We start from the raw sequence: 27,011 nt of genomic DNA on the forward strand, positions 1-27,011 counted from the left end.
TGTTAATTGATTCCCGGCCCAGTGGAGGTGGATTTCCCCATGATTTTTCAGCTGTTGGGTGTGATTACTGCCACTACGAAAAATTCCAGCCTTACGTTCCAATGGTAAACTCAGAATATCTACTGCTGAACAATTCCTGTGGGCCGAACTAATTTCATATTTCTGTAATCTCAATTATTTCTATTATGATAACAAAAATCCATAGTTTTTATAGTAATAAAATATAAGTTTATATTTAAATATCCAATGTATTTATCTTCACACTGATTTCATTGTTTATATATTTTTTAAAAGGTGAAGGCTAATCACATTTTACTGCCTGGTTTGCTGTCCATCAGAATTCTTCAATGTGATTGGCTGCTTAGCCTGCTTAAATATATTCACTGCTTCTGGATGCCCAGAGATCCCTTTGACTTTGTGGCAGATTCAAATTAATGTTCAAAAAGTTGAAATCCAGATCACAAAGGTCACTGGATCTTATCCACCATGTTTCTTTATGTGCACTGTGGTTTATTTGGTGGCAGTCAATTTCACGATGACAAACTATAACTAATGAGCACCCCAGGGATCAATGCTGAGGCCTCAACTATTTACAATTTATATTAATGACTTGGATGGAGGGACCGAGTATATTGTGATCAATTATGCTGACAATGCAAAGATAGGTTAGGAAGCAAGTTGTGAGGAGGATGCCAAAAGTCTTCAAAGGAATATAGATAGGTTAAGTAAGTGGGCAGAAATTTGGCAGATAGAACATAATGTGAAAAAAAATGAGGTTATATCTTTTTGGTCGGAAGAATAAAACGCAGAATATTATTTGAATGGAGAGGGACTGGACAATGCCGTGATACAAAGGAATAAGGATGTCCTGGTACCTGAATCACAAAAAGTTAGTATGCAAGTACTGCAAGTAATTAGGAAGACAAATGGGAAGACCTTTATTGCAAGGGGATAGAGTGCAAAAGTAAGAAAAATCTTGCTACAACTGTACAGGGCATTATTGAATCCATGCTTAGAGGACTGTATACAGTTTTGTTCTCCTTATAAAGGGACTATATTTGCATCAGAGGCAGTTCAGAGAAAGTTCACTAGGTTGATTCTTGGGATGAAATGTTATGGAGAATCATTGAGCAGGTTGTGCCCATACCCATTGGAGTTTAGAAGAACGAAAGGGGATCTTATTGAAGCATAAACGATTTAGAGAGGACTTGACAGGGTAAATGCTGAAAGGATGTTTCGCCTTATTGGTGAAAATCTGGAACAAAGGACCACAGTTTCAAGTAAAGGGTCTCCCATTTATGACAGAGGAGGGATTTCTTCTGTTAGAGGCTCATTAATCTTTGGAATTCGCTACACCAGAGAATTTGGGGGCCGAGTCATTGGCGATGTTCAAAGTTGAGTTTGACGGAGCTTTGATTTTAAAAGGAGCTGGGGTTATGGGGACAGGCAAGAGAGTGAAATTAAGACCACAGTCAGGTAAACCATGATCTTATTGAATAGCAGAGCACTCAAGGGGCCTAATGACCTACCCCTGCTCATATTTCTTACATTCTTGTGTTCATTCTCCCTCCCTGCGCCAGAACCCCAGGGGTTGAGTGCAAAAATCAAAGCTAACACTAGTCCAATGCCAATGGAGCACTGCACTGTCAAACGGTCTGTCTTTAAGATAAAGCATTAAATCAGAGTCCTATCTGGCCACACAGATGGAGATACAAGATCCTGTGACAATATTTTGAAGACGAGTACCAGAATTACTCCTGATGTTCTAGCCAATATTTGTCCCTCAACCAACATCACAAATGCAGATGGTTTAGTCATTGTCATTTTGGCGTGAATTTTGCGAGGAGGGGTGGAATGCCATATTGTTCCAGTAGAAAAGTCATTCTTGAGCTGACTGACTTTGAAAAAGATTACCCCACAGTGATAACGAGCTTAACGAGCTGAGAGCGGAACTTGCACACCTGAGGAAAAACAAGTTGCATCCCTGAGAGCTGCCAGCCAATCTGATTGGTCAGCAGCTGAGTAGTCCCAGCTGCGTCAGAATTCAGTTGTGGTCACTGCTGGAATGCCAAACAGTCCAGAGAAAGGACCATGGATGCTGGGCTGAAAGGTGAATCTGCGGTTTTGGTAGGGAGGGATCAGGGTTCTGGAGGTGATATCTGGAGACTGGGGGCATGGGGAGGCACAAAGTGGGGCAACATCTTTGGAGGAGTACTCTGATGCAAGATGGCACCCCCTATGGGAGATAACTATCTTTCTTTCCTCTCTTTTAGCTCGAGTTGGTGAAGTTTCAAAGTGGCTTAATTCATTCTCTCTACCCCCGCTGCATATATTATTTACATTTCACAACTGCAGGATGTCCCAAAATGCTTTATAGCCAATGCAGCCACTGTTGTAATGTATGAAATGGAGGTTAGGTTTTGTAATGCAGTGGGTGGTGGCCCTGCCACTAGATCCTGCACATATTATTGCAGCAGAGTGGAAACAGGCCCATAACTTGCCAATTAATCATCTGTTAACATCTTCAATAGGCTTTAGGGTAGCAGGTTGGCTGATGCCTAACCCACTCCTAATGTGGAGGACAGCTCAGGGGTGGACCGCAGTTAAGGACCTGTTTCCACACTGCTGCAGTAATATGTGCAGGACTCAGTAACAATAATAATAATCTTTATTACTGTCACAAGTAGGCTTACGTTAACACTGCAATGTAGTTACTGTGAGAATCCCCTAGTCGCCACACTCCGGCGCCTTTTCGGGTACGCTAAGGGAGAATTCTGGCTGTACAATTCACCTAATATCGCGTGTTTCGGGACTTGTGGGAGGAAATCCGAGAACCCGGAGGGAACCCATGCAGACACGGGGAGAACGTGCAGACTCCACACAGTGACCCAAGCCGGGAAATGAACCTGAGACCCTGGTGGTGTGAAGCAACAGTGCTAAGCACTGTGCTACCGAACACTATAGTGGGAAGGAAGGTGGTAGGCTATCCACCCATTCTATTTTATGTGTCCTTGCCCCTCCATACCTGCAAACTACAAATGTACTGGCTGGGTGGAGGGGGGGGGGCATAAAATTCAGTCCATTACTATTTGTGGGGTCTTGCTATGTGCAAATGCGCCACTGTATTTTATTGTAGAATTTGTAAGTTTCTAACTGAATTTTAATTGGGCTCTGTTAACCAAATCCAGCTAGATGCAATTCTAGATTCATTTGTTTTTAATAAATTTAGAGTACCCAATTATTTTTCTCCAATTAAGGGGCAGTTTCACGTTGCCAATCCACCTAACTTACATATCTTTGGCTTGTGGGGGTGAAACCCACGCAGACATGGAGAGAATGTGCAAACTCCACACAGACAGTGACCCATGGCCAGGATTCGAACCCGGGTCCTCAGTGTTGCAGTCCCAGTGCTAACCACTGTGCCACACACCACCCCTGCAATCCTAGATTCATGACCATAAGTGAATTGTTGTGTAAAAACCCCAGCATACCAATATCACATTAAAATCAATAACTACGTTAATGGGTAACACACACTGCTGGATGTTTTCAGAGCAGGGTGTAGTATTTTGTTTTGGACAGGACTAAAACCATATAATAAATTGGTCTTCCCACAGCAAGGAATCAGTGCTTTATATCATAAATGGTACTGGACTTTACAGATATGGGAGCACTGCCTTGTACAATGCAGGGTAAATACACTATTAGACACTATTATTTCTGCACTGGAATTCTGGTTAGTGTTGGATGTGGTAATGAACACAATTTTATTAGTACTACAATGTTTCCATTCACTAAAATGCACTAATGTTACTGTATTATAAATATAGAAATGCTGCACCCTGTTGCTTGTAGCAGTATGGGTGTCACGCTGGCACAGTGGTTAGCACTGCTGCATCACAGCGCCAGGGACCTGGGTTCAATTCCAGCCTTGGGTGACTGTGGCATTTGTATGTTCTCCCCATGTCTGTGTGGGTTTCCGCTGGGTGCTCCGGTTTCCTCCCAGAGTCCAAAGAGTGCAAGTTAGGTGGATTGGCCATGCTATAATTGCCCCTTAGTGTCCACAGATGTGTAGGTGACAGACGTGGGGAGTGGGCCTAGGTGGGGTACTCTTTCAGAGGTGCAGACTCGATGGGCCAAATGGTCTCCATCTACACAGTAGGAATTCTATGATTCTATTTTAGGATACACCAATATTTATTTTTCATGTACATATTGTTTCATGCATTAAAATTAAACATACTATTGTTCTATTAAAGACGTTATGGTGCTAAGAAATGGGACAAAATAAATATGATGGGCTCTTTCATCTTTGGAGAAAGTTCAAGTATTAAAAGCTGTACCTGTAGATAGATTTTGACATAATATTTCGGGTGAAAAATGATCTAGGATAGTTTAATGTTTTTTATTAAATTAAATTTAGAGTAGCCAATTCATTTTTCTAATTAAGGGGCAATTTAGCGTGGCCAATCCCCCTACCCTGCACATCTTTGGGTTGTGGAGGCGAAACCCACGCAAACACGGGGAGAATGTGCAAACTCCACACGGACACAGTTTAGTGTTAAATATGGATTAGCCTATTCCCTAATGTCAGATATGATGGCAGATGGCTATTACGACTGACCTCTGCATGTGTTCACAAGAACTCCACGAGGAGGAGGTGGGGGAGGAATGGTGAACCTTAATGCTCCGTGAACATTCAATGTTGTGCATCACCACAGATCTTTGATAAGTCATGACGTTTTCAACAGATGGGTGTAATTGTTAGTTAGAGGGCGTTGAGTTCTGCTGTATACTTCTTAACAATCTCTGGATCTTGAAACAGTATGATGGATAGAGTGGAATTTGGAGAGCGAGATTGAGATCGCATTGAGCCAAATTCCTATTCTGCTGTTCAGGGCATAAAGGAAGCAAGTTAAGGCATATTGTCCTTGCTGACCTGGTGCCTCAATACCTCAAATTTGAACTTCTTCACTCTCCCTTCATGGCCTTGTCCTTCCATTTTTGTTTGCTGTTTGGAGCAGTTTTCTATGTAAAAGATGGGTGGCACGGAGGCACTGTGGTTATCACTGATGCCTCACAACCGCCAGGGACCGGGGTTCAATTCCACCCTTGGGTGACTGTGTGGAGTTTGTATGCTCTCTCCGTGCCTGCGTGGGTTTCCTTCGGGTGCGCTGGTTTCCTCCCATAGTCCAAAGATGTGCGGGTGAGATGGATTGGCCATGGTCAATTGCCCCTTAGTGTCCAGCGACGTGCAGGTTGGGTTGCAAGATGGACGGTGGAGTGGACATGGGTAGGGTGCTCTTTCGGAGGGTTGGTGCAGACTCGATGGGGCTTCTTCTGTACATTAGGGATTCTATGACAATGCAAGTGCAATTTAATGTTATTGATCGGATTGCAGATGCTGATCGTGCAAACAAGAAGATAATTTGTTTTGATAAATTAAAAATCAATAAATGTTTGCTTCAAGGAAATATCGATGTTGTGGCCATTTCGGAGACATGGATAGAGCAGGGCGAGGAATGGTTGTTGCAGGTGCCGGGATTTAGATATTTCAGTAAGCTCAGGGAAGGTGGTAAGAGAGGGGGAGGGGTGGCATTGTTAGTCAAGGACAGTATTACGGTGGCTGAGAGGACATTTGATGAGGACTCGAATACTGAGATAGTATGGGCTGAGTTAAGAAACAGGAAAGGAGAGGTCACCCTGTTACGGCTTTTCTATAGGCCTCCGAAAAGTTCCAGAGATGTAGAGGAAAGGATTGCAGAGATGATTCTGGATAGGAGCAAAATTAACAGGGTAGTTGGTATGGGGGACTTTAACTTTCCAAATATTAACTGGAAGACTATAGTTCAAGTACTTTAGATGGGTCCGTTTTTGTCCAATGTGTGCAGGAGGGTTTCCTGATGCAGTATGTAGAGAGGCCAACGAGAGGCGAGGCCGTATTGGATTTGGTACTGGGTAATGAACAAGGACAGGTGTTAGATTTGGAGGTAGGTGAGCACTTTGGTGATAGTGAACCACAATTTGATTACGTTTACTTTAGCAATGGAAAGGGATAGGTATAAACCGCAGGGCAAGAGTTATAGTTGGGGGAAAGGCAATTATGATGCGATGAGGCAAGACTTAGGATGCATCGGCTGGAGAGGAAAACTGCAGGGGATGGGCACAATGGAAATGTGGAGCATGTTCAAGGAACAGCTACTGCGTGTCCTTGATAAGTATGTACCTGTTAGGCAGGGAGGAAGTGGTCGAGCGAAGGAACCATGGGTTTACTGAAGCAGTTGAAACACTTGTCAAGAGGAAGAAGGAGGCTTATGTAAAGATGAGACGTGATGGTTCAGTTAGGGCGCTTGAGAGTTACAAGTTAGCTAGGAAGGCTCTAAAGAGAGAGCTAAGAAGAGCCAGGCGAGGACATGAGAAGTCTTTGGCAGGTAGGATCAAGGATAACCCTAAAGCTTTCTATGGATATGTCAGGAATAAAAGAATGATTAAGGTAAGAGTAGGGCCAGTCAAGGACAGTAGTGGGAAGTTGTGCGTGGAGTCCGAGGAGATAGGAGAGGTGCTAAATGCATATTTTACGTCTGTATTCACACAGGAAAAAGACAAAGTTGTCGAGGAGAATACTGAGATACAGGCTACTAGACTAGAAGGGCTTGAGGTTCATAAGGAGGAGGTGTTAGCGATTCTGGAAAATGTGAAAATAGATAAGTCCCCTGGGCCGGATGGGATTTATCCTAGGATTCTCTGGGAAGCTAGGGAGGAGATTGCTGAGCCTTTGGCTTTGATCTTTAAGTCATCTTTGTCTACAGGAATAGTGCCAGAAGACTGGAGGATAGCAAATGTTGTCCCCTTGTTCAAGAAGGGGAGTAGAGATAACCCCGGTAACTATAGACCAGTGAGCCTTACTTCTGTGTGGGAAAAGTCTTGGAAAGGTTTATAAGAGATAGGATGTATAATCATCTGGAAAGGAATAATTTGATTACAGATAGTCAACATGGTTTTGTGAAGGGTAGGTCGTGCCTCACAAACCTCAATGAGTTCTTCAAGAAGGTGACCAAACAGGTGGATGAGGGTAAAGCAGTTGATGTGGTGTATATGGATTTCAGTAAAGCGTTTGATAAGGTTCCCCACGGTAGGCTATTGCAGAAAATACAGAGGCATGGGATTCAGGGTGATTTAGCAGTTTGGATCAGAAATTGGCTAGCTAATAGAAGACAAAGGGTGGTGGTTGATGGGAAATGTTCTGACTGGTGTCCAGTCACTAGTGGTGTACCACAAGGATCTGTTTTGGGGCCGCTTCTGTTTGTCATTTTTATAAATGACCTGGAGGAGGGCGTAGAAGGATGGGTGAGTAAATTTGCAGATGACACTGAAGTTGGTGGAGTTGTGGACAGTGCAGAAGGATGTTACAAGTTACAGAGGGACATAGATAAGCTGCAGAGCTGGGCTAACAGGTGGCAAATGGAGTTTAATGCAGAAAAGTGTGAGGTGATTTATTTTGGAAAGAATGACAGGAAGACAGAGTACTGGGCTAATGGTAAGATTCTTGGTAGTGTGGACGAGCAGAGAGATCTTGGTGTCCATGTCCATAGATCCCTGAAAGTTGCCACCCAGGTTGAGAGGGTTGTTCAGAAGGTGTACGGTGTGTTAGCTTTTATTGGTAGAGGAATTGAGTTTCAGAGCCATGAGGTCATGTTGCAGTTGTACAAAACTCTGTTGCGGCCGCATTTGGAGTATTGCATGCAGTTCTGGTCGCCACATTATAGGAAGGATGTGGAAGCATTGGAAAGGGTACAGAGGAGATTTACAAGGATGTTGCCTGGTAGGGAGGGAAGATCTTATGAGAAAAAGCTGAAGGACCTGAGGCTGTTTTCGTTAGAGAGAAGAAGGTTAAGAGGTGACTTAATTGAGGCATACAAGATGATCAGAGGATTAGATAGGGTGGACATTGAGAGCCTTTTTCCTCGGATGGTGATATCCAGCATGAGGGGACATAGCTTTAAATTGAGGGGAGATAGATATAGGACAGATGCCAGAGGTAGGTTCTTTACTCAGAGAGTAGTAAGGGCGTGGAATGCCCTGCCTGCAACAGTAGTGGACTAGCCAACACTAAACGCATTCAAATGGTCATTGGATAGGCATATGGACGATAAGGGAATAGTGTAGAGGGACTTTAGAGGGGTTTCACAGGACGGCGCAACATCAAGGGCCGAAGGGACTGTACTGCGCTGTAATGTTCTATGTTCTATGTTCTCTATGACTGAAATTACCCAGCCACTGGGATTCCCTGTTTCCACCGGCAGAGCACCACTGCCCGGGAGTTTCCCGGTGGTGCAGGGTGGCTTCACTGGGAAATCCCATTGACAAGCGGTGGGAGTATAAAGTCCCGCCGGCAGAGAACAGCGCACTGCTGAGAAACACCTGGCTGGGGGACTGGAGAATCCAGCCCACCTTCTTATAAATTGCTTCAGTAAAATTGTTCCATTGATGATGGGCACCTGCTGAAAGTAGAATTCCTGCAATGAGATGAGCCATTATTTGCTTGTACTCACCAGACTTGCAGTGGTGGAGCCATTTATGCTTTTCATGTTAACCTGCTCCTTCTTTTTTTTCTTCTTTTTCTTCTTGCAGCAGCATTTCACACAGATACAGATGACACAGATGAGGATGACGAGCCCCACCCCAGCAGCAATGGCGTACAAGGCCCATTTTGGTACTGTATAATAAACAAGAGAAGAGGAAGATGAATGAATCGTGCAATAACAAAAACGTATAAAATATGAGACGTTGGACATTGGTTAAGAGATCCCAGTTTCAATCATTACAAATTCTAATCCTAATTCCAGTCCCAGACTCGGTCCCAAATGGACAATAATTCCAAATCCAAAAACCAACTCTGACACCTGCAGGAATCCTAAATCCAATCCCCAAAACAAAATCTAGCATTCATTCTAGTCATAGCCCTAATCCTGACAATAATCCTACACTTCAGGCACGATTCTCCGGAAAGTGTTGTAGCAAGCGGGAATGGCCACATGCCTCACGGCGCTTGGCCCAGCAAGGCCGGCAACGCTCTTCAATATTAATTTGTCCACTTAACGAGGCCTCACGGGCTTCTCACCGCAAATGAAGGCTCACCAGTCTATTCGCCAGGACAGTGCTCGCCAGCCCCTCACTAACTAAATAGCCCAAATGAAATAGCTCTTGCTCAGCCAACCCAGCTATCCCACAACAATGGCGTCCAGGAGATTGGCCCCAAGGTGGGGAGGCTGCCAGACGCTTTGGAGGCCAGGAGCGATATCCAGTTCCCCCGAGAGTCCAGGAGGGTCAGCCATAGGGCAGCCAGTGCAGCCTGGGACGAGGTGGCAGCAGCTGTGAGTGCCGGGAGTGTGACCAGGAGGACTGGCCTCCAGAGCAGAAAAAAGGTCAATGACCTGCACTGGGCAGTACAAGTGAGTAGACACCAACGACCAAATACATTTCTGACAATGAGCCAGCCTACTTATCCTTCGCGTGGTCAATGGGGTGAGGCTGAGGGCAGCACTCCCATCCTCCTGTAAAGTCATAGATAGGCCGAGGATTGGTGGGAATGTGACGGGAGACCACTTGGAGAATTCTGGGCCCCTCCCCTCCCTTCAACAAACCTGAAAACTTGCTGTGGGGAGACCATAAAATTCTGCCCGCGATAATTGGATGTGTATGTGTCATAGTACAGCAGATTTAATTTTAATACTGAGATTGCAATTTTATGCAGGGATTTTGTGTGAATCCAGCATGTGACCACAATGTGTTAAGTAGCTTCCAGCTGGAGAGAGCAGATATTTTAAGCCTCTGCATCTATTAACGCCCCTGGAGATCAATTAGTAATTAGCATCATGTTGGCGTATAAACTTTCTGCACTCTTAGCTGTTTAATATACAATGCTCAAAAGCCCCAAAGACATTGTGAACCTGTGCTGGGAGAGTCATACGTTGATCTGTTAACAACTTTGTGAAAATCAAATTAATTGCAGTCGAAAGCATGAACAAGTGTTGGATTTATTTTTCACCAGCATTGTCCTTTGGGTATAATTTAATATTGCTGATTAAGTGTAATCATTGTTGTACACACTAAGCACTAGAGTTTCCCGATTAACACATCTTCATCAGATTCATTAGTTGGAATCATGATGTTGTACAGTGGTTGACCACTGTATGGTGGACTCATGACTCAGTTGGATTGGGATTGGATTTGTTTATTGTCACGTGTACCGAGGTAGAATGAAAAGTATTGTTCTGCGTACAGTCCAGACAGATCGTTTCATACATGAAAAGAAACATAGGCCATACATAAATACACAATGTAAATACACAGACACAGGCATTGGGTAAAGTATACAGAGTGCAGCACGACTCAATAAAAAAGATGTGTGAAGAGATCAGATCAGTCCATAAGACAGTCATTCAGGAGTCTGGTAACAGTGGAACAGAGGCTGTTTTTGAATCTGTTAGTGCGTGTTCTCAGACTTTTGTTTCTTCTGCCCGATGGAAGAGTTTGGAAGGGAGAATAAGCAGGGAGGGTTATATCTTTGGTAAAACCTTTTTGGGACCCACTGATGGCTAGAAGCCAAATCTAGTTTGTTATGTCTGATAAAAAAGATGTCTCATGATGTAATATAGTGAAGCAGCCTTGTGACTAACAAAAGAAAATCGAGTTTCTTAACCGTAATCGCTTCCTCATTTCAGGTGTAATGCAGCCACTGCACCGGGCGCAATAATAATAATCTCTATCATTGTCAAAGTAATCTTACATTAACATTGCAATGAAGTTACTGTGACAATCTCTTAGTCGCCACATTCCGGCGCCTGTTCGGGTGCACAGAAGGAGAATTCAGAATGTCCAATTCACCTAACAAGCACGTCTTTTGAGAATTGTGGGAGGAAACTGGAGCATCTGGAGGAAACCCAAGCAGAGAACATGCAAACTCCACAAAGACAGTGACCCAAGCGGGAATCAAACCTGGGATCCTGGGTGCTGTGAAGCAACAGTGCTTTTTTAAAAATAAATTTAGAGTACCCAATTCATTTTTTTCCAATTAAGGGGCAATTTAGCTTGGCCAATCCACCTACCCTGCACATCTTTGGGTTGTGGGGGTGAAACCCACACAGACACGGGGAGAATGTGCAAACTCCACACGGACAGTAACCCAGAGCCGGGATCGAACCTGGGACCTCGGCACCATGAGGCAGCAATGCTAACCACCATGCCACTGCGCTGCCCGAAGCAACAGTGCTAACCACTGTGCTACCATGCCACCCTGGGCAGGACTGGAACCAATGTCCCAGGGGGTGCTTTTGCTAACACTGTTGGGGAGGTTTTAAACTAATGTGGCAGGGAGATGGGAACCAGATTAGGAAGTTAGAGGTCAGTAAAGAGGCAGCAACTAAAGCCAGTAAGGTACTAGATAATAAACTCATTGTGACTAAGGGGAAGAGTAGACAGGGAAGAGATGATGAACACAAAGGGACAGGTGGTCTGAGGTGCATTTGTTTCAATGCGAGAAGTGTAGCAGGTAAGGCAGATGAATTTAGGGCTTGGATTAGTACCTGGGAATATGATGTTATTGGTATTACTGAGACTTGGTTGAGGGAAGGGCAAGATTGGCAACTAAATATCCCAGGGTATAGATGCTTCAGGAGGGATAGAGAGGGAGGTAAAAGGGGTGGAGGAGTTGCAATACTGGTCAGAGATGATATCACAGCTGTGATTAAGGAGGGCACGATGGAGGATTCGAGCACTGAGGCAATATGGATAGAGCTAAGAAATAGGAAAGGTGCAGTAACATTGTTGGGAAATTACTCCAGGCCTCCCAAAAGCGAGCGTGAAATAGAGGTACAAATATGTAGACAGATTATATAAAAATGTAGGAGCAATAGGGTGGTCGTGATGGGAGATTTTAACTTCCCCAACATTGAATAGGATTCATGTAGTGTTGGAGGCATAGATGGAGCAGAATTTGTAAAGAGCATCCAGGAGTTTTTTTAGAGCAGTATGTAAATAGTCCAACTCGGGAAGGGGCCACAATGGACCTGGTATTGGGGAATGATCTCGGCCAGGTGGTTGAAGTTTCAGTCGGTGATTACTTTGAGAATAGCGATAACAATTCCGTAAGTTTTAGAATACTCATGGTCAAAGACGAGAGTGGTCCTAAAGAAAGAGTGCGAAATTGGGGAAAGACCAAGTATAACAAAATTTGGCAGGAGCTAGGGATGTGGATTGGGAGCAGCTGTTTAAGGGTAAATCCACATTTGAAATGTGGGAGTCTTTTAAGGAAAGGTTGATTAGAGTGCAGGACAGACATGCACCTGTGAAAATGAGGGATAGGAATGGCAAGATTAGGGAACCATGCATGGGACATGACGGATGTTGAGGTTAGGGATGGATGTTTAAATACTCTAGGTCAAGTCAGCATAAGGAAGGGGGAAGTCTTGGTATTCTAAAAGGCATTAAGGTGGACAAGTCCCCAGGTCTGGATGGGATCTATCACAGGTTACTGAGGGAAGCGAGGGACGAAATAGCTGGGATCTTAACAGATATCTTTGCAGCATCCTTGAGCACGGGTGAGGTCCTGGAGGACTGGAGAATTGCTAATGTTGTCCCTTTGTTTAAGAAGGGTAGCAGGGGTAATCCAGGGAATTATAGACCTGTGAGCTTGACGTCAGTAGTAGGCAAATTGTTGGAGATGATACTGAGGGATAGGATCTATTCACATTTGGAAGAAAATAGACTTATCAGTAATAGGCAGCATGGTTTTGTGTAGTGAAGGTCATATCTTACAAACCTAATAGAATTCTTTGAGGAAGTGACAAATTTAATTGATGAGGGAAGGGCTATAGATGTCATATACATGGACTTCAGTAAGGCGTTTGATAAAGTTTCCCATGGCAGGATGATGGAAAAAGTGAAGTCGTATGATGTTCAGGGTATAATAGCTAGATGGATAAAGAACTGGCTGGGCAACAGGAGACAGAGAATAGTGGTGGAAGGGAGTGTCTCAAAATGGAGAAAGGTGACTAGTGGTGTTCCACAGGGATACGTGCTCGGACCACTGTTGTTTGTGATATACATAAATTATCTGGACAAAGGTATAGGTGGTCTGATTAGCAAGTTTGCAGATGATACTAAGATTGGTGGAGTTGCAGATAGTGAGGGGGACTGTCAGAGAATACAGCAAAATATAGATCGATTGGAGAGTTGGGCAGAGAAATGGCAGATGGAGTTCAATTCAGGCAAATGCGAGGTGATGCATTTTGGAAGATCCAATTCAAGAGCGGACTATACGGTCAATGGAAGAGTCCTGGGGAAAATTGATGTACCGAGAGATCTGGGAGTTCAGGTCCATTGTACCCTGAAGGTGGCAACGCAGGTCGATAGAGTGGTCAAGAAGGTATACAGCATGCTTGGGCAGCACGGTGGCCTAGTGGTTAGCACAACCGCCTCACGGCGCTGAGGTCCCAGGTTCGATCCCGGCTCTGGGTCACTGTCCGTGTGGAGTTTGCACATTCTCCCCGTGTCTGCGTGGGTTTCGCCCCCACAACCCAAAAATGTGCAGAGTAGGTGGATTGGCCACGCTAAATTGCCCCTTAATTGGAAAAAATAATTGGCTAATCTAAATTTATAAAAAAATTAGAAAAAAAAAAGGTATACAGCATGCTTGCCTTCATTGGACGGGGTATTGAGTACAAGAGTCGGCAGGTCATGTTACAGCTGTATAGGACTTTGGTTCGGCCACATTTGGAATACTGCGTGCAGTTCTGGTCGCCACATTGCCAGAAGGATGTGGATGCTTTAGAGAGGGTGCAGAGGAGGTTCACCAGGATGTTGCCTGGTATGGAGGGTGCTAGCTATGAAGAAAGGTTGAGTAGATTAGGATTGTTTTCGTTGGAAAGACGGAGGTTGCGGGGGACCTGATTGAGATCTACAAAATTATGAGAGGTATGGACAGGGTGGTTAGCAACAAGCTTTTTCCAAGAGTGGGGGTGTCAATTACAAGGGGTCACGATTTTAAGGTGAGAAGGGGAAAGTTTAAGGGAGATGTGCGTGGAAAATATTTTACGCAGAGGGTGCTGAGTGCCTGGAACACTTTGCCAGCGGAGGTGGTCGAGGCGGGCACGATAGCATCATTTAAGGTGCATCTAAACAGATATATGAACGGGCGGGGAACAGAGGGAAGTAGATCCTTGGAAAATAGGCGACAGGTTTAGATAAAGGATCTGAATCCGCGCAGGCTGGGAGGGCCGAAGGGCCTGTTCCTGTGCTGTAATTTTCTTTGTTCTAACAGGTGAGCCTCGTGAGAGCCCCAAGTCGGGCTCTGTGCTGGGGAATGGGCCGATCGCGAGTCACCCGACTCACTCTGTCCGGCGCGATCTGGATCACTTCCTCGGTGGGCATGATGCAGATCAGCATATTTGAATGAGCCGTCAGACTCATTTAAATATCCGAACGGCGTTTCTCCCAGCACCCGGGAATCAACAGCCGTGCCTGCGAGAACTCAGTACTGGTTTCCATAAACATGGATCAGAGGTGACTGCACTTTGGGGGGGTCTTGCAGGCCATTAGAGACCACGGGATGATTTGGGACAGGGAAGGGTAGTACCCTGGCACTTGGGCACCTTGGCACTGCCAGCCTGGCAGTAGTGTCAAGCCGGGGAGGGGGGGCCTAGCCCATTAGAGGGCAAGTCCGGGTGGTGGGGGGCTCCAAGAGCAAATAGAAGGTTATGTGGGTGAAGAAGAGGGTCCAGAAAGCAGGGGGGTGGGGACTGAAAGCGGGGATGCAGAGATTGGAGCTGCCGGTCAAAATATCACCCCGATCTGCGAGGATTCAATCCTGCTGGTGAGATCAGCTCAGTAGTGCAGGAAAAATTCTAAAGTGTGGCCTGGGTGGGGAGAAATTCCCCGAGGCTAGAAAACTGGCAAAGTGTTGTGAATAGCAGGGTGAATCTCAGCACTACAGTTGCTGAGAAACACCCCGCCAACATACCCAAAACTGGACTGAGTTTCAAGTGCGCTGAATTGCACCCATCATGATCAACAACTGTATGATTGAATCTTAGCCAATAAATATGTACAGCCTGGCATTCATTAATCTTCCTTCGCACAGAATGCATGAGGTCAGTGTGGTGAATGTAACTTTGTAATTCACACTGTATTTACCAATACCATTGTAGGCGCAGTAGCGTTGTCCGACCACTAGGGGGAGTAGCTCTGGGAATGCTCAGGAGTTTGTACAGGGCTCCACCCTTGGCTCCGCCCATGACTCCTCCCCCTGGACTACTGTATAAATACCCTTGTCCAGAGCCAGCCTGCAGTTCATCGAGAGTTCAACAGGTAACAGGCTGGCTCTGTAGTAAGTAGATTAAAACCACTGTTCATATCTTAAAGCACGTGTCTAGTGAATTGAAGGTTCCATCAATTTAATCTACTTAAGAACAGTCAGGATCGATCATGGAATCAGCCCTCAAGCCTGGACGCCTGGAACTCGACCCACAGGATGCAGAGGCAAAAGAAATCTTCTCCCACTGGCTGCGGTGCTTCAAGGCCTACCTGGCAGAAGCGAGCACAGCCGAAACAACAGAGGAACAGAAGTTAAGTCTACTGCACGCGAGGGTGAGCCACAGAATCTCTACGCAACTAAACTCGGCCGGTTCATATACTGCAGCGCTAGCGATACTCGATAAGATGTATGTAAGGCCCATTAACGAAGTTTACGCATGCCATGTGTTCACGACTCGCCGCCAGCGGCCTACAGAATCACTCGCCGAATTTTTAAGAGAGCTCAATAATCTATCAAATGACTGTAACTATCAAGCGGTTACCGAGGCTAAACATAGAGAACTTGCTGTACGCGATGTTTTTGTAGTGGGCCTCAGGTCTAATTATGTGTGCCAACGACTGCTGTAAAAGGGGGCCCAAGACTTAGAAACAACTGCGGAAATTGCTACCACGATTGAGGTCTCCTTCCACGGCATCACCTCGCTCCCCGTGGACCCCGCGACCCAATCATGGGCCCCCGACCAGCGACTCCCCCAGGCCTGTGCCACGCGGCCGCCCAGCCACCATGCTGCCCCAGCCAGCCACTATGCTGCTCCAGCCAGCCACTATGCTGCTCCAGCCTGCCATTTCTGCGGCCAGAATCAGCACCCGCGGCAGCACTGCCCGGCCCGCAACGCGACCTGCAGCAGCTGCGGGCGGAAAGGCCACTACGCGAGAGTGTGCCTCGCAAAAAGGGCCCCAGCTTCCAACTCCCCACCGGCACGAAGTAATCGCTCCCCACACCCGCAGGCCCGCGGGGCCCGAAACGCTGCGGCCTATGCCCCGACCTCGCCCCTCCCGCCACGTGCGATCCATGGGGGCCGCCATCTTGGCAAACCTCCACCACGCGGCCGGCCACGTGCGACTCATGGGGGCCGCCATCTTGGACACCATCTTCCTCGCCGCCCACCACGTGCGATCCACGGGCCCGACCTGCATCTCCACGCTCGGACAACTCATCGGAAGAGTACGACCTCCCCGGGCGCTCGTCACGCGGCCCGCAACTCGGCGCAGTCACCCTGGATCAATCACGCCCGAAGCATCTGCGAAATTCGTGGCAGAGGTCCAAATCAACGAGTACAACACGCCATGCCTTTACGACTCCGGGAGCACTGAGAGCTTCATAGACCCAGACCTGGTAAGACGCTGTTCGCTCCCCGTTTTCCCCGTGCGGCAAACTATCTCGCTCGCTTCGGGCTCCCATTCTGTCTAGACCCAGGGGCGCACCGCCACGACACTCACAATCCGAGGCGCTAGCTACTCAAAATTTCAACTCTACGTTTTGCCCGACCTCTGCGCGCCACTCTTATTCGGCCTAGATTTTCAATGTAACCTTAAGCGCTTCACCCTCAGCATCGGCGGGCCCCTGCCCCCACTCACTGTCTGCAGCCTCGCTACGCTGCGAATCTCCCCCCTCCTCTCTTTGCCAATCTCACAAAGGACTGTAAACCCGTAGCCGCTCGTAACAGGCGATACAGCCTGCAGGATAGGGTATTTATCAGATCAGAGGTCCGAAGGCTTCTCAGTGAGGGGATTATAGAGGCCAGCAATAGTCCCTGGAGAGCTCAGGTGGTGGTCGTTAAGACCGGGGAAAAAATCCGCATGGTTGTCGACTATAGTCAGACCATAAATAGATTTACGCTCCTCGACGCGTATCCCCTCCCCAGGATTGTAGACATGGTAAATCAGATCACCCAGTATCGGCTCTTTTCCACGGTGGATCTGAAGTCTGCATACCACCAGCTCCCAATCCACCCGGAGGACTGCCACTACACGGCATTCGAGGCCAATGGCCGCCTCTTCCATTTCCTCCGGGTCCCCTTCGGCGTCACTAATGGGGTCTCGGTGTTCCAACGAGCAATGGACTGAATGGTGGACCAGTACGGACTGCGGGCCACGTTTCCGTACTTGGACAATGTCACCATCTACGGCTATGACCAGCAGGACCACGACGCCAACCTCCACCGTTTTTTCCAGACGGCACAGAAATTAAACATCACCTACAACAAAGAGAAATGCGTTTTCCGCACAAACAGACTGGCCATCCTCGACTACGTTGTGGAAAACGGAGTCCTGGGCCCAGACCCGGACCGTATGCGCCCCCTCTTAGAACTCCCGCTCCCCCATTGCCCCAAGGCCCTCAAACGGTGCTTGGGCTTCTTTTCCTACTACGCCCAGTGGGTCCCTCAATATGCGGACAAAGCCCGCCCACTCTTTAAGGCCACACGATTTCCCCTGTCAGCCGAGGCACGCAAGGCCTTCGACGGCATCAAGGAGGACATCGCCAAAGCAGCCATGCGGGCGGTGGATGAATCCACTCCATTCCAGGTTGAGAGCGACGCCTCAGAGGTAGCTCTAGCAGCCACACTAAATCAGGCAGGGAGACCAGTCGCATTTTTCTCCCGTACCCTCTCCGCTTCAGAACTCCGACACTCCTCAGTCGAGAAAGAAGCACAAGCCATTGTGGAGGCTATTCGTTACTGGAGGCACTACCTCGCAGGTAGGAGGTTCACCCTCATCACCAACCAAAGATCGGTCGCCTTTATGTTTGATAACTCGCAAAGGGGCAAAATAAAAAATGATAAAATTCTTCAGTGGAGGATCGAACTCTCCACCGATAGCTACGATACTAAGTATCGACCCGGGAAGCTCAAAGAGCCTCCGGATGCCCTATCTCGCGGGACATGCGCCAGCGCGCAGATTTACCGACTGAAAGTCATCCACAACGACCTCTGCCACCCGGGGGTCACCCGGCTCGCCCACTACATCAGAGCCCGAAACCTGACTTTCTCCAACGAGGAGGTAAAAGCGGTCACCAGGGACTGCCTGATCTGTGCGGAGTGCAAACCGCACTTCTATAGACCAGACAGGCTCACCTGGTCAAGGCTTCTAGGCCCTTTGTACGCCTCGCGATTGATTTCAAAGGGCCACTCCCCTCAACTAACAAGAACGTTTACTTTCTAAACGTCGTAGACGAGTTCTCCCGTTTCCCATTTGCTATACCGTGCCCCGACATGACCTCCCACACAGTCATTAGGGCCCTGCATAGCATGAAAATGAAAATCGCTTATTGTCACGAGTAGGCTTCAATGAAGTTACTGTGAAAAGCCCCTAGTCGCCACATTCCGGCGCCTGTCCGGCATCTTCACCCTGTTTGGTTTCCCCAGCTACGTGTACAGCGACCGGGGTTCGTCCTTCATGAACGACGAGCTGCGTCAGTACCTGCTCGACAAGGGCATTGCCTCGAGTAGGATAAGCAGCTACAACCCCAGGGGGAACGGGCAGGTGGAGAGGCAGAACGCGACGGTCTGGACGACCGTCCTACTGACCCTCCGGTCTAGAAAGCTCCAAGTCTCCCAGTGGCAGGAAGTCCTCCCAGACGCGCTCCACGCTATTAAGTCCCTCTTATGCATAGCGACCAATCAGACCCCTCACGAGAGGCTCTTCATTTTTTCCAGGGGCACTACCACGGGGGTCTCACTTCCGGCATGGCTGAGGACACTCCTGACACTTTGCCGGTTTTTGGGTCTTGGGGAGTTTCTGCCCGTCGAGGCCACACTTTAGCAGTTTTCCTGCACTGGTGAGCTGAGCAGGGACGGCTCCACACATATCCAGGCACCATTTTTATTGACCGCCCTGATCTCTGCACCCCTCCCCTCTTTCAGCTCCCTCCCACCTTTCTGGACACCCCCGCCCTTCACCCCCACAACCTTCCAGTGGCCCCTGGAAACCTAACCCCTCATGCCCACCCTCTAAAGGGCAAGGCCTCCCTGGGCCAAATCCCTGGCATTGCCAAACTGGCACTCAGGCACCTCAGCAGTGCCAGCCTCGGCACCCTGACAGTGCCACTGGCACTGCCACCAGCACTTCCAGGAGCCGGGCTGGCAGTGCCAAAGTGACCGGGTGCCTGGAGGAGTGTCAGGGTACTATCTGCCCTGTCCATCATCACATGTGAAGGGGCTGGTTTAGCACAGTGGGCTAAACAGCTGGCTTGTAATGCAGAACAATGCCAGCAGCGTGGGTTCAATTCCCGTACCAGCCTCCCTGAACAGGCGCTGGAATGTGGCGACTAGGGGATTTTCACAGTAACCTAATTGAAGCCTATTTGTGACAATAAGTGATTGTTATTATGTGGGTCTTTAATGACCCTTGAAACCCTCTGAGGTGCCATAATGCTGGTCCACGCTTTTGGAACCAGTGCTCAATGAAACCCTGTTGAGGTTTTGCAGGAATGGCTGTTGACTCCTGAGAGCCAGGTGAATGCGCTGTCCGGTTTTTAAAATGAGCCTAATGGTTTATTTAAATATGCTCATCTAGGTCACGCCCAGTAACGCCGTGATCCAGATCGTGCCGGGCAGAGCTAGTTGGGTGACTTGTGATTCGCCCGGCACAGAGCCCGATTTGGGGGATTTGCCCTCTGTGGCGGTGGCTGAATCACACCTAAAAGTAACAGACATGCAGTGGAAATCTCCATTCTTGAGACTAATTGTTGACATCGGGGCAGGATTCATGGACTTCTAAAACAGCAAAATGGTGCTGCACCTGGACCGATTCAACGACCGTTAAGGGGCTCGCACCGGCACCACCTGGAACATAATCGAATCAATGAGAAACAGTGCATGATTTGCTGAGCCCATGATTGACACTTGGGAGGCTGACAAGCTGTAGGCGCATATACACATTTCACTCCCCACATGCACACTCATTCCAGCCAACAAGGTGGCACTGGTTGCCATTCTGCTGATGGGTCAGCTGTGGCTGGAGACGGAGGGCACCTGGGGGGAGGGGGCTGGTGTCCTGGGGGGACACCCTTACGATCTGTGGCCCCATGTTCACAGTGGACAGTCAGTGAATGTCGGCTTGCCAGCTGATTCGCCAAGACCACGCTTGCCAGTCCCCCAGCTAACAACGTCGAGCAGCGCTTGCTTAGTCAACCCCAGCCAGTTCGTAACAATGGCGCCGAGCAGACCAGCCCCAGGATTCAGGGATGCTGACCTGGGTGTGGCTAACGATGCCCTCTCTGTGTCCCCTCAGGAAAAGCTCTCCCATAATCGGCAGGAGAGGGCCCATATTTGCAGTGGGGTACCCGACTTGAGAATCCTCACCTCCTTCGAGGAGCGGGCCCTGGAGGTGACTGGGTGTGGCCGAGGACAGGGCAGTCACCAACGCAGAGGATGCCGCAAAGGAGAGGGACCACCAGGCTCCACCCGGAGGACCTGTCAAAAGTGAGGAGTGATTGCATTAATGACTGACCCATCCCTCCCACTGACCACATGTCCATTCTCCCCCAGGTCCAGCAGCCGATGGTGCCGGCCCATTCTGGGCAGCATCCTCTCCTGACTCAGAGCAGAGCTCTGAGGATGCAACTGTTATACGCGACACAGCTATCATCCCCACCCTCCAACAGTGCAGATACACACACCTTGGTGGGAAATGTTAGCGGTCAGGCTTCTGGGGCACAATCTGGTGAGCACCACACTGCTGCTGATGGACATCAGATGGTGACAGGAACCCACAGGCAAGACAGCAGTTTGAGGTCTGCTGGATCCCTGGACCCAGCTGGGTCTCAGCCTGATGCTGAGCCTCTGGAACAGAAGTAGCCAGGGCTGACGGGGATGATAGGGACAAACCTGGACATTCAGAGGCAGATACCAGCATTATTCCATAGCCGATTGGAGGAGTCTCAGAGGCTACGGGCACAGGTGATGGTGCTGGCAATGAGTGGCACCGAGGCCAACACTGCTACGGTGGCGACCGCAGTGGAGAGCCTGGTGGTCGACATCGGCACCATGAGTGAAGGTGCCCAAGGCATCACGCAGTCGGTAACGGCCATGGCTGAGAGTCTCTGCAGTATGGCTGCCTCACTGGGGGATGTGTCCCAGTCACTGAGGAGCATTGCCGAGGCGTCAACACGATGGTGCGGACTATGGGGAACCACTGGGGCTGGCAGAGCCAGATGACGCAGAGGCAGCCAGGCCTCAAACCAGCTGCCCTCCCTCCCAAGGTGAACCCCAAGGCCTATGGGTACCAACTGAGAGGAAGGGGTATTGAGTTCCAACCCGGGCCCGTTCCATGGGACGGCGACGGTGGCCACCTGCACTCTCGAGTTCCACCTCCTTGATGAGGCCATGTCTCGGGATCAGCACACGGGACAGGGCAGCACAGCTGTGCATGTGCCGACGACAAGCGAGCCGACGTTCTATGACCCCAGAGCCCCCAGAGGACGTCTGCCAGGGGCATCGAAGGCCATGGGATGAGGTAAGCAACTGGTTGCTTCCACCTTAGATGTGCATCCTGGGGAGATGCCAAGACTTAGTGGTAGAGCTAGAAAGGGAAAGCACATCGAGGATAACTGAGGTAGGGGGTGATGGGGGTGGGGTTTGGGGGAGGTGGCACTATCGGGGATGAGATATTGTTCAGCACATTGAACAATCTTTTGCACAAACATTATGATGCCTCTGTCACTTTCTCTGAAATGCAGGCCGACCCCCGGACCCCTGGCCCACCTCTCCAGACATTCCCCCCGTGGCACCCACCCACCCTCCGGCTGTGGTCATATCCCGGGAGCTGTGTCCCATCCCCGGAGTGTTCGGATGTTGGCTGCTGCCTGTGTGGTGTTGACTCCCACACAGTATCCAGGCATCAAGGTGCGATCGGATGGCTAGGCAATGACTCCCACAAGCTACATGGCCCGCCTACCTACGGGAACCCACTTGGCATGTGACAAGTGTTCACTTAACCACGATTGACAATTCCCGATTAGCGATTACTTTCAACTGTGCAGCCACAGGTCTCAGCAGTCGGTGGGGGTTATGGGTGGTTGGTGGGGCACACGGGTAGGGACAGGGGTTTTCTCCCGGAAAGGGGTTGGGATCCAGGGGTTGGCATGGTTGTGTCGAGAGCGATTGCCCCCCATAGTTTCCCCCCCATCCCCCCCAACCCTCTCATGGCGGGCCACCCCTGTGGAGGTTCCCCCAACCCCGCTGAGCACTGGAGGGCAAGCCTAGCGCCACCGGTCTCTATGCCTGTGAACAAAGATTGCTACTCCCCTCCTCGGCTCCCCAGGGAAGCCCTTCTGCCAGGTTCACGTTTGTCAAAAGGAATACTAATCGGCACCATCATAAGTACTTGCTGGGGAGGCCGGTGAATGGCAGGACGCCATTGGATGATGGGTGGCTCTCGTTAATTACATGGAAATGGGACTTAATTGGTTTCTCGCCACGCTATGGCAAGATTCCAAATTCGCCTATGGGAGCAGGCCAGTTGCATCGCAAACTGTTTGGTGCCTGGCACAGTTCCCGTTTTTGGCCTCTCCAGCTATTCACCGGCCTCGTTATGCTGGAGCGCAATTGTGCGAGGCTGGAAGATCGCCCCGTTTATCTGCTTATTGCTTCTGGGCTGAGTGCAACTGAACTGGATTGACATGAGGCTGGGCAGCACTTAGATTCCTGTATTCAGAACGTTTCCCACTCATACCTCTACTCATATTTTTGCCTCTGCCTACAATCTAACTAAATCCTCTATAGTTCTTTTTCCTAGAATGGCAGCTCACATTACATTTATGTACTTACATGGAATTTTGTTGATCAAATTGGAAATTATGTTTCCATTTTCTCTCGTGGTTATTTGGGTGTTATTGGTTGGATGGATGGTGACCGATGGCTTTACAGAAGTGGTAAGATTTGAGGCACTCATTTTTCTTTGTTCTCAGATGAGATTTAAGTCAATTACCTGCAAGAAAAAGGAAATGAATTCAGTATATGCAAATAAATCAACCCCAAGTTATAAACAAAAAGAACAAAGAACAATACAGAACAGGAACAGGCCCTTCGGCCCTTATGGTCCTTCATAAAATCTGATTTGTGGGAAAAGCAATTTCTTACCAAGGTCACTCCTCAGTGCAAGAACACTTAAATTCAGAAATAAGGCTGGAAGGCATTTGCAAACCAGACAGCAAATGGTGAAATCTGTCACATCCTCCATTTAAGCCCACTTTCAGTCTATGAATGATGAGGTTACTGTTTCCCACTACTCTTCCAGTGATCCATATTGAAATAATCACTGTACAATATTTCTTCAATGATTACATGTTAAAGCAGCTCAATTTCATTTGCTTTCTGTTGCAGATCTCTTTAGTTTGAAGAGAATACCTAGGCCTATTCAAGTGGATGTTGATCCAGTGCACCATGCTGTAGGAAGAGGTGTTTCTTCTGGTGTCACCTCTCCTCTCCCACCCACCGCCAAGGCCCTCCCCCCAAACCCCCTAAACAATCCGACCAAAAAGAATACATTTTAACTGTCATTCATCTCTCTGTGGGACACTGCTGACTGTATGGCTGAAGTTATTGCATTTCAAAGTAATTCACAGTGTGCAGCACTTTGCAATGTTGCAACATGAGATATAATGTAAATGTAATATCATGGGACGGGCTGAATTTTCAGGAAGCCAGGGAGACTCCAGAGGCCTTTACAATGGTGATTGGACCCAGATCCAGATGTGCTTCCCCCATTTCTGACAGGCACCATTTTCACAGGTAGGGAAAGGTGGGGACATGCATATCAGATGAGGGGAAACATAAACTCACCTGGGCCATTTCACCTCAGTGCACAGTACAAGCAGATATGATTATCACACCAGGAATGGCTGCAACCAATGATGATTTCACAACTTCAGGATGAAGATACAAATGTATGTAAAGGGCAAATGTAAAGGTAAAGGTACGTAGAAATGTAAAGCTATCAAGTTACTTAAATCCCATGTCCTTTGAGCAGCACGGTGGCGCAGTGGTTAGCATTGCTGCCTCACGGTGCTGAGGTCCCAAGTTCGATCCCAGCTCTAGGTTGCTGTCTGAGAAGTTTGCACATTCTCTCCGTGGTTGCATGGGTTTCGCCCCCACATCTCAAAAGATGTGCAGGGTAGGTGGATTGGCCACGCTAAATTCCCCCTTAATTGGAAAGAATGAATTGGGTACTCTAAATTTATTCTATTTTTTTAATCCCACGTCCTTTAAATTATGAAACAAAAATTGCCTCTCTGTCTCTGGGAATTCAAAAAATAATTTCTTGCAGTTTCAGTATAGTTTGTTGACATAACCAGAAAATGATCTTTTTAGCATTATTAAATCCTGATTGCTTCCACAATCTGTCATTATCACAGTGAAGGATTGGGGAGGGGGATGGTTGACGATAATGTGGGCTGTTAGTTCACAGTTTGATTGACAGTCCCAGGGATAAAGGTGACTTATTATAGATAGTGAAGTCTGTAATGGATACTTAGAACTTTATTTTCTTTCATCTCAGCATGGTCCTGAGGTCTACCCATGGTTGGCACTGGGTAATCTGGCAGGGAGAGTTTAATGACAAAGGTTGGTTGGTGGGAGGCATGAGCGGGCACCAAGTTGGCATCAAACCTATAAGCAGCCATGAGAATGAGTGGGGATCATGAGTTGGCACTAACTTGGCAACAGGCCTGTAAGAGACCAGAGAGGTTTGCTTAGAGAGTAGGAGGTGACACTGAGGGTGAATGAAAGGAGCGGCATGTATTGGCAGAGTTGGTATGGTTGGGGCATGGGGAATGGGTGGAGGGTGAAGAAATGTGAGAGCTAAAGGGCCATACATTGAACAAAACAACTGGGACAAAGTCCCAAAATGTGAGTGAGCCTTTTAACTGTGGTAGGCTCAGTAGCCACCTCCAAACTATGGCCGAGGTGGGAGGGCCTACTCCAGCACACACAGCGTTCCCCCTACACCCGCCCCCTGGAACAAAAACTGTACCTTTTGAGGCACTTTTCACTGAGGTAGAACAGTGAGCCAGAAATTTTCCCAACTCCAGCCTCAAAACTGGAAATCCAGCCCTATGTCACATTGAATTCCAATCAAAGGATGTCCGATTGCCGCTATCCATGAGGTTAGAACATCAACTGAACAGGATCCAACAGTTACCAATTTTTAAGGGAGAATGTTACAGATTGGAAATGTCCCTTAGATATTCTCTCTGGTTACCATCAATGGTAAATAAGAACATGAGAAATAATAGGGAGGGAGATTTTTTAAAATACCATAGACCAGTTAACTTAACAGCTTGGGAAAATTTTAGAGACCTTTATAAAGGGGGCTGGATTCTCCATTTGGGAGACTAAGATCTAACGGCCACGTTGCGCTGGGCACGAATCCACAGGAGTCGGTTAGATCGTGGGAGAAGCCAAAATCGAAAACCACACTATGCGATTTTTTTCTGATCTAACCAGAACGCTCCCGCTGGCGAAATCCAGGTATCTCCACGACGTGGCGAGAAACCAATTAAAGCCAATCTCCTTCTCATTAACGAGAAGGACCCCCTATTAAATGGCCTCCAGTGATCTAACCGGTTCCTCAACAAGCGGTAAAATGGGTGCCCTTTAGCACACCTATTTAAAAAGTGAAGCTAATGCAATGGCTGACGTGGAGATCAGAAGAGGTGAGTAGCCATCTTCGAAAATGGGCAATCAGTCTGGGAGCTGCTGCCCCAGTGCTTGGGGAGGAGGGGGATGTCCTGTGGTGGGGGTAGGGGGGTCAGCCGCCATTGGTGGAAGGTTGCCCCCTGGCTGGAGGGTGATGGACTCAGCACCCCCGAGTCCAGCATACCACACTCCCACCCCAGATAGTGCATACCCACAGCAGGGGCAACTTCAGCTGCTCCATGTCCATCCCACTGAACACCTCCAAGGCAGAGCTCTGTCCATGGTAATATGGTGCAGGTCACTTTAACTGTCAGTGACCATGGTGGCCTCTGACTGTACTGTTGAAGACTATTGCTAATAGGGAATTGGCATTATTCATGTTGTGAGAACTCCACAGCTCTGAAGTGCATTCCTGTGGTAGACGTGCCATATCGCAGGCTGGTCTTATTTCCTAGCATCCCAATCAGACTGTGAGGCCTGGACACGTTGCCTGAACACTGGAAGCATCAACACCACAGGGGCAGCAGCCAACAGTCAAACCCCAAGACTGGGCCTCAGCAGTCCCCGCGATATCCCTGCGACTAGAGGGCGGATGTGTGGCTTGGAGAGGGAACTGCGCCCACTCCAAGTAATGTTCCCGGTAGGGGTCCGTGGTCTGGGTTCTGAAGTCCGATGCCCAGTGGTCCCTGCTGTGGCCGGGGGTGTGTGCAGGGCGGGGTCTCCCAGCACAACCAGCTCATTGGTAGCACCTTGGGAGAAGGCAGGGAATATAAGGGTGGTGGCGGCTTGGGGAATTTGAGGATACCGCGGTGGAAGCCACATCTGGTTATCAGGCTCTCAGCCTCTCCAATTCCTTACAGATATCATATGATGGATGATATTGTGGATCCCGCAGCAGCTTCCCTCGCAGTGGTGGTGGCAGGCCAGGTGGTCAGATGCCAGAGAAGGCAGCAGCATTGACAGAGGCTTGAGGCAGCACCCCAAATGCAGTGGCCTGCCCAA

At 48.4% G+C, this 27,011-nt stretch overlaps 1 protein-coding gene across 4 annotated transcripts in view; it reads right to left on the reverse strand.

Moving 5' to 3' along the window:
* syt8 (synaptotagmin VIII) overlaps positions 1-27,011 on the reverse strand; it is a 93,297-nt gene that overhangs the window by 23,950 nt on the left and 42,336 nt on the right. For all 4 annotated transcript variants that reach the window (XM_038807782.1, XM_038807783.1, XM_038807785.1 and 1 more), the window contains 2 exons: positions 23,142-23,301; positions 8,553-8,716 (listed from right to left, as the gene is read on the reverse strand). In XM_038807782.1, the coding sequence (XP_038663710.1) occupies positions 8,553-8,716; positions 23,142-23,265 (288 nt within the window). In that variant the 5' untranslated portion in view covers positions 23,266-23,301. The remainder of the gene's footprint in view (positions 1-8,552; positions 8,717-23,141; positions 23,302-27,011) is intronic.

The sequence above is a fragment of the Scyliorhinus canicula genome, chromosome 9 (assembly GCF_902713615.1).
Source record: "Scyliorhinus canicula chromosome 9, sScyCan1.1, whole genome shotgun sequence".
Lineage (NCBI taxonomy): Eukaryota > Metazoa > Chordata > Chondrichthyes > Carcharhiniformes > Scyliorhinidae > Scyliorhinus > Scyliorhinus canicula.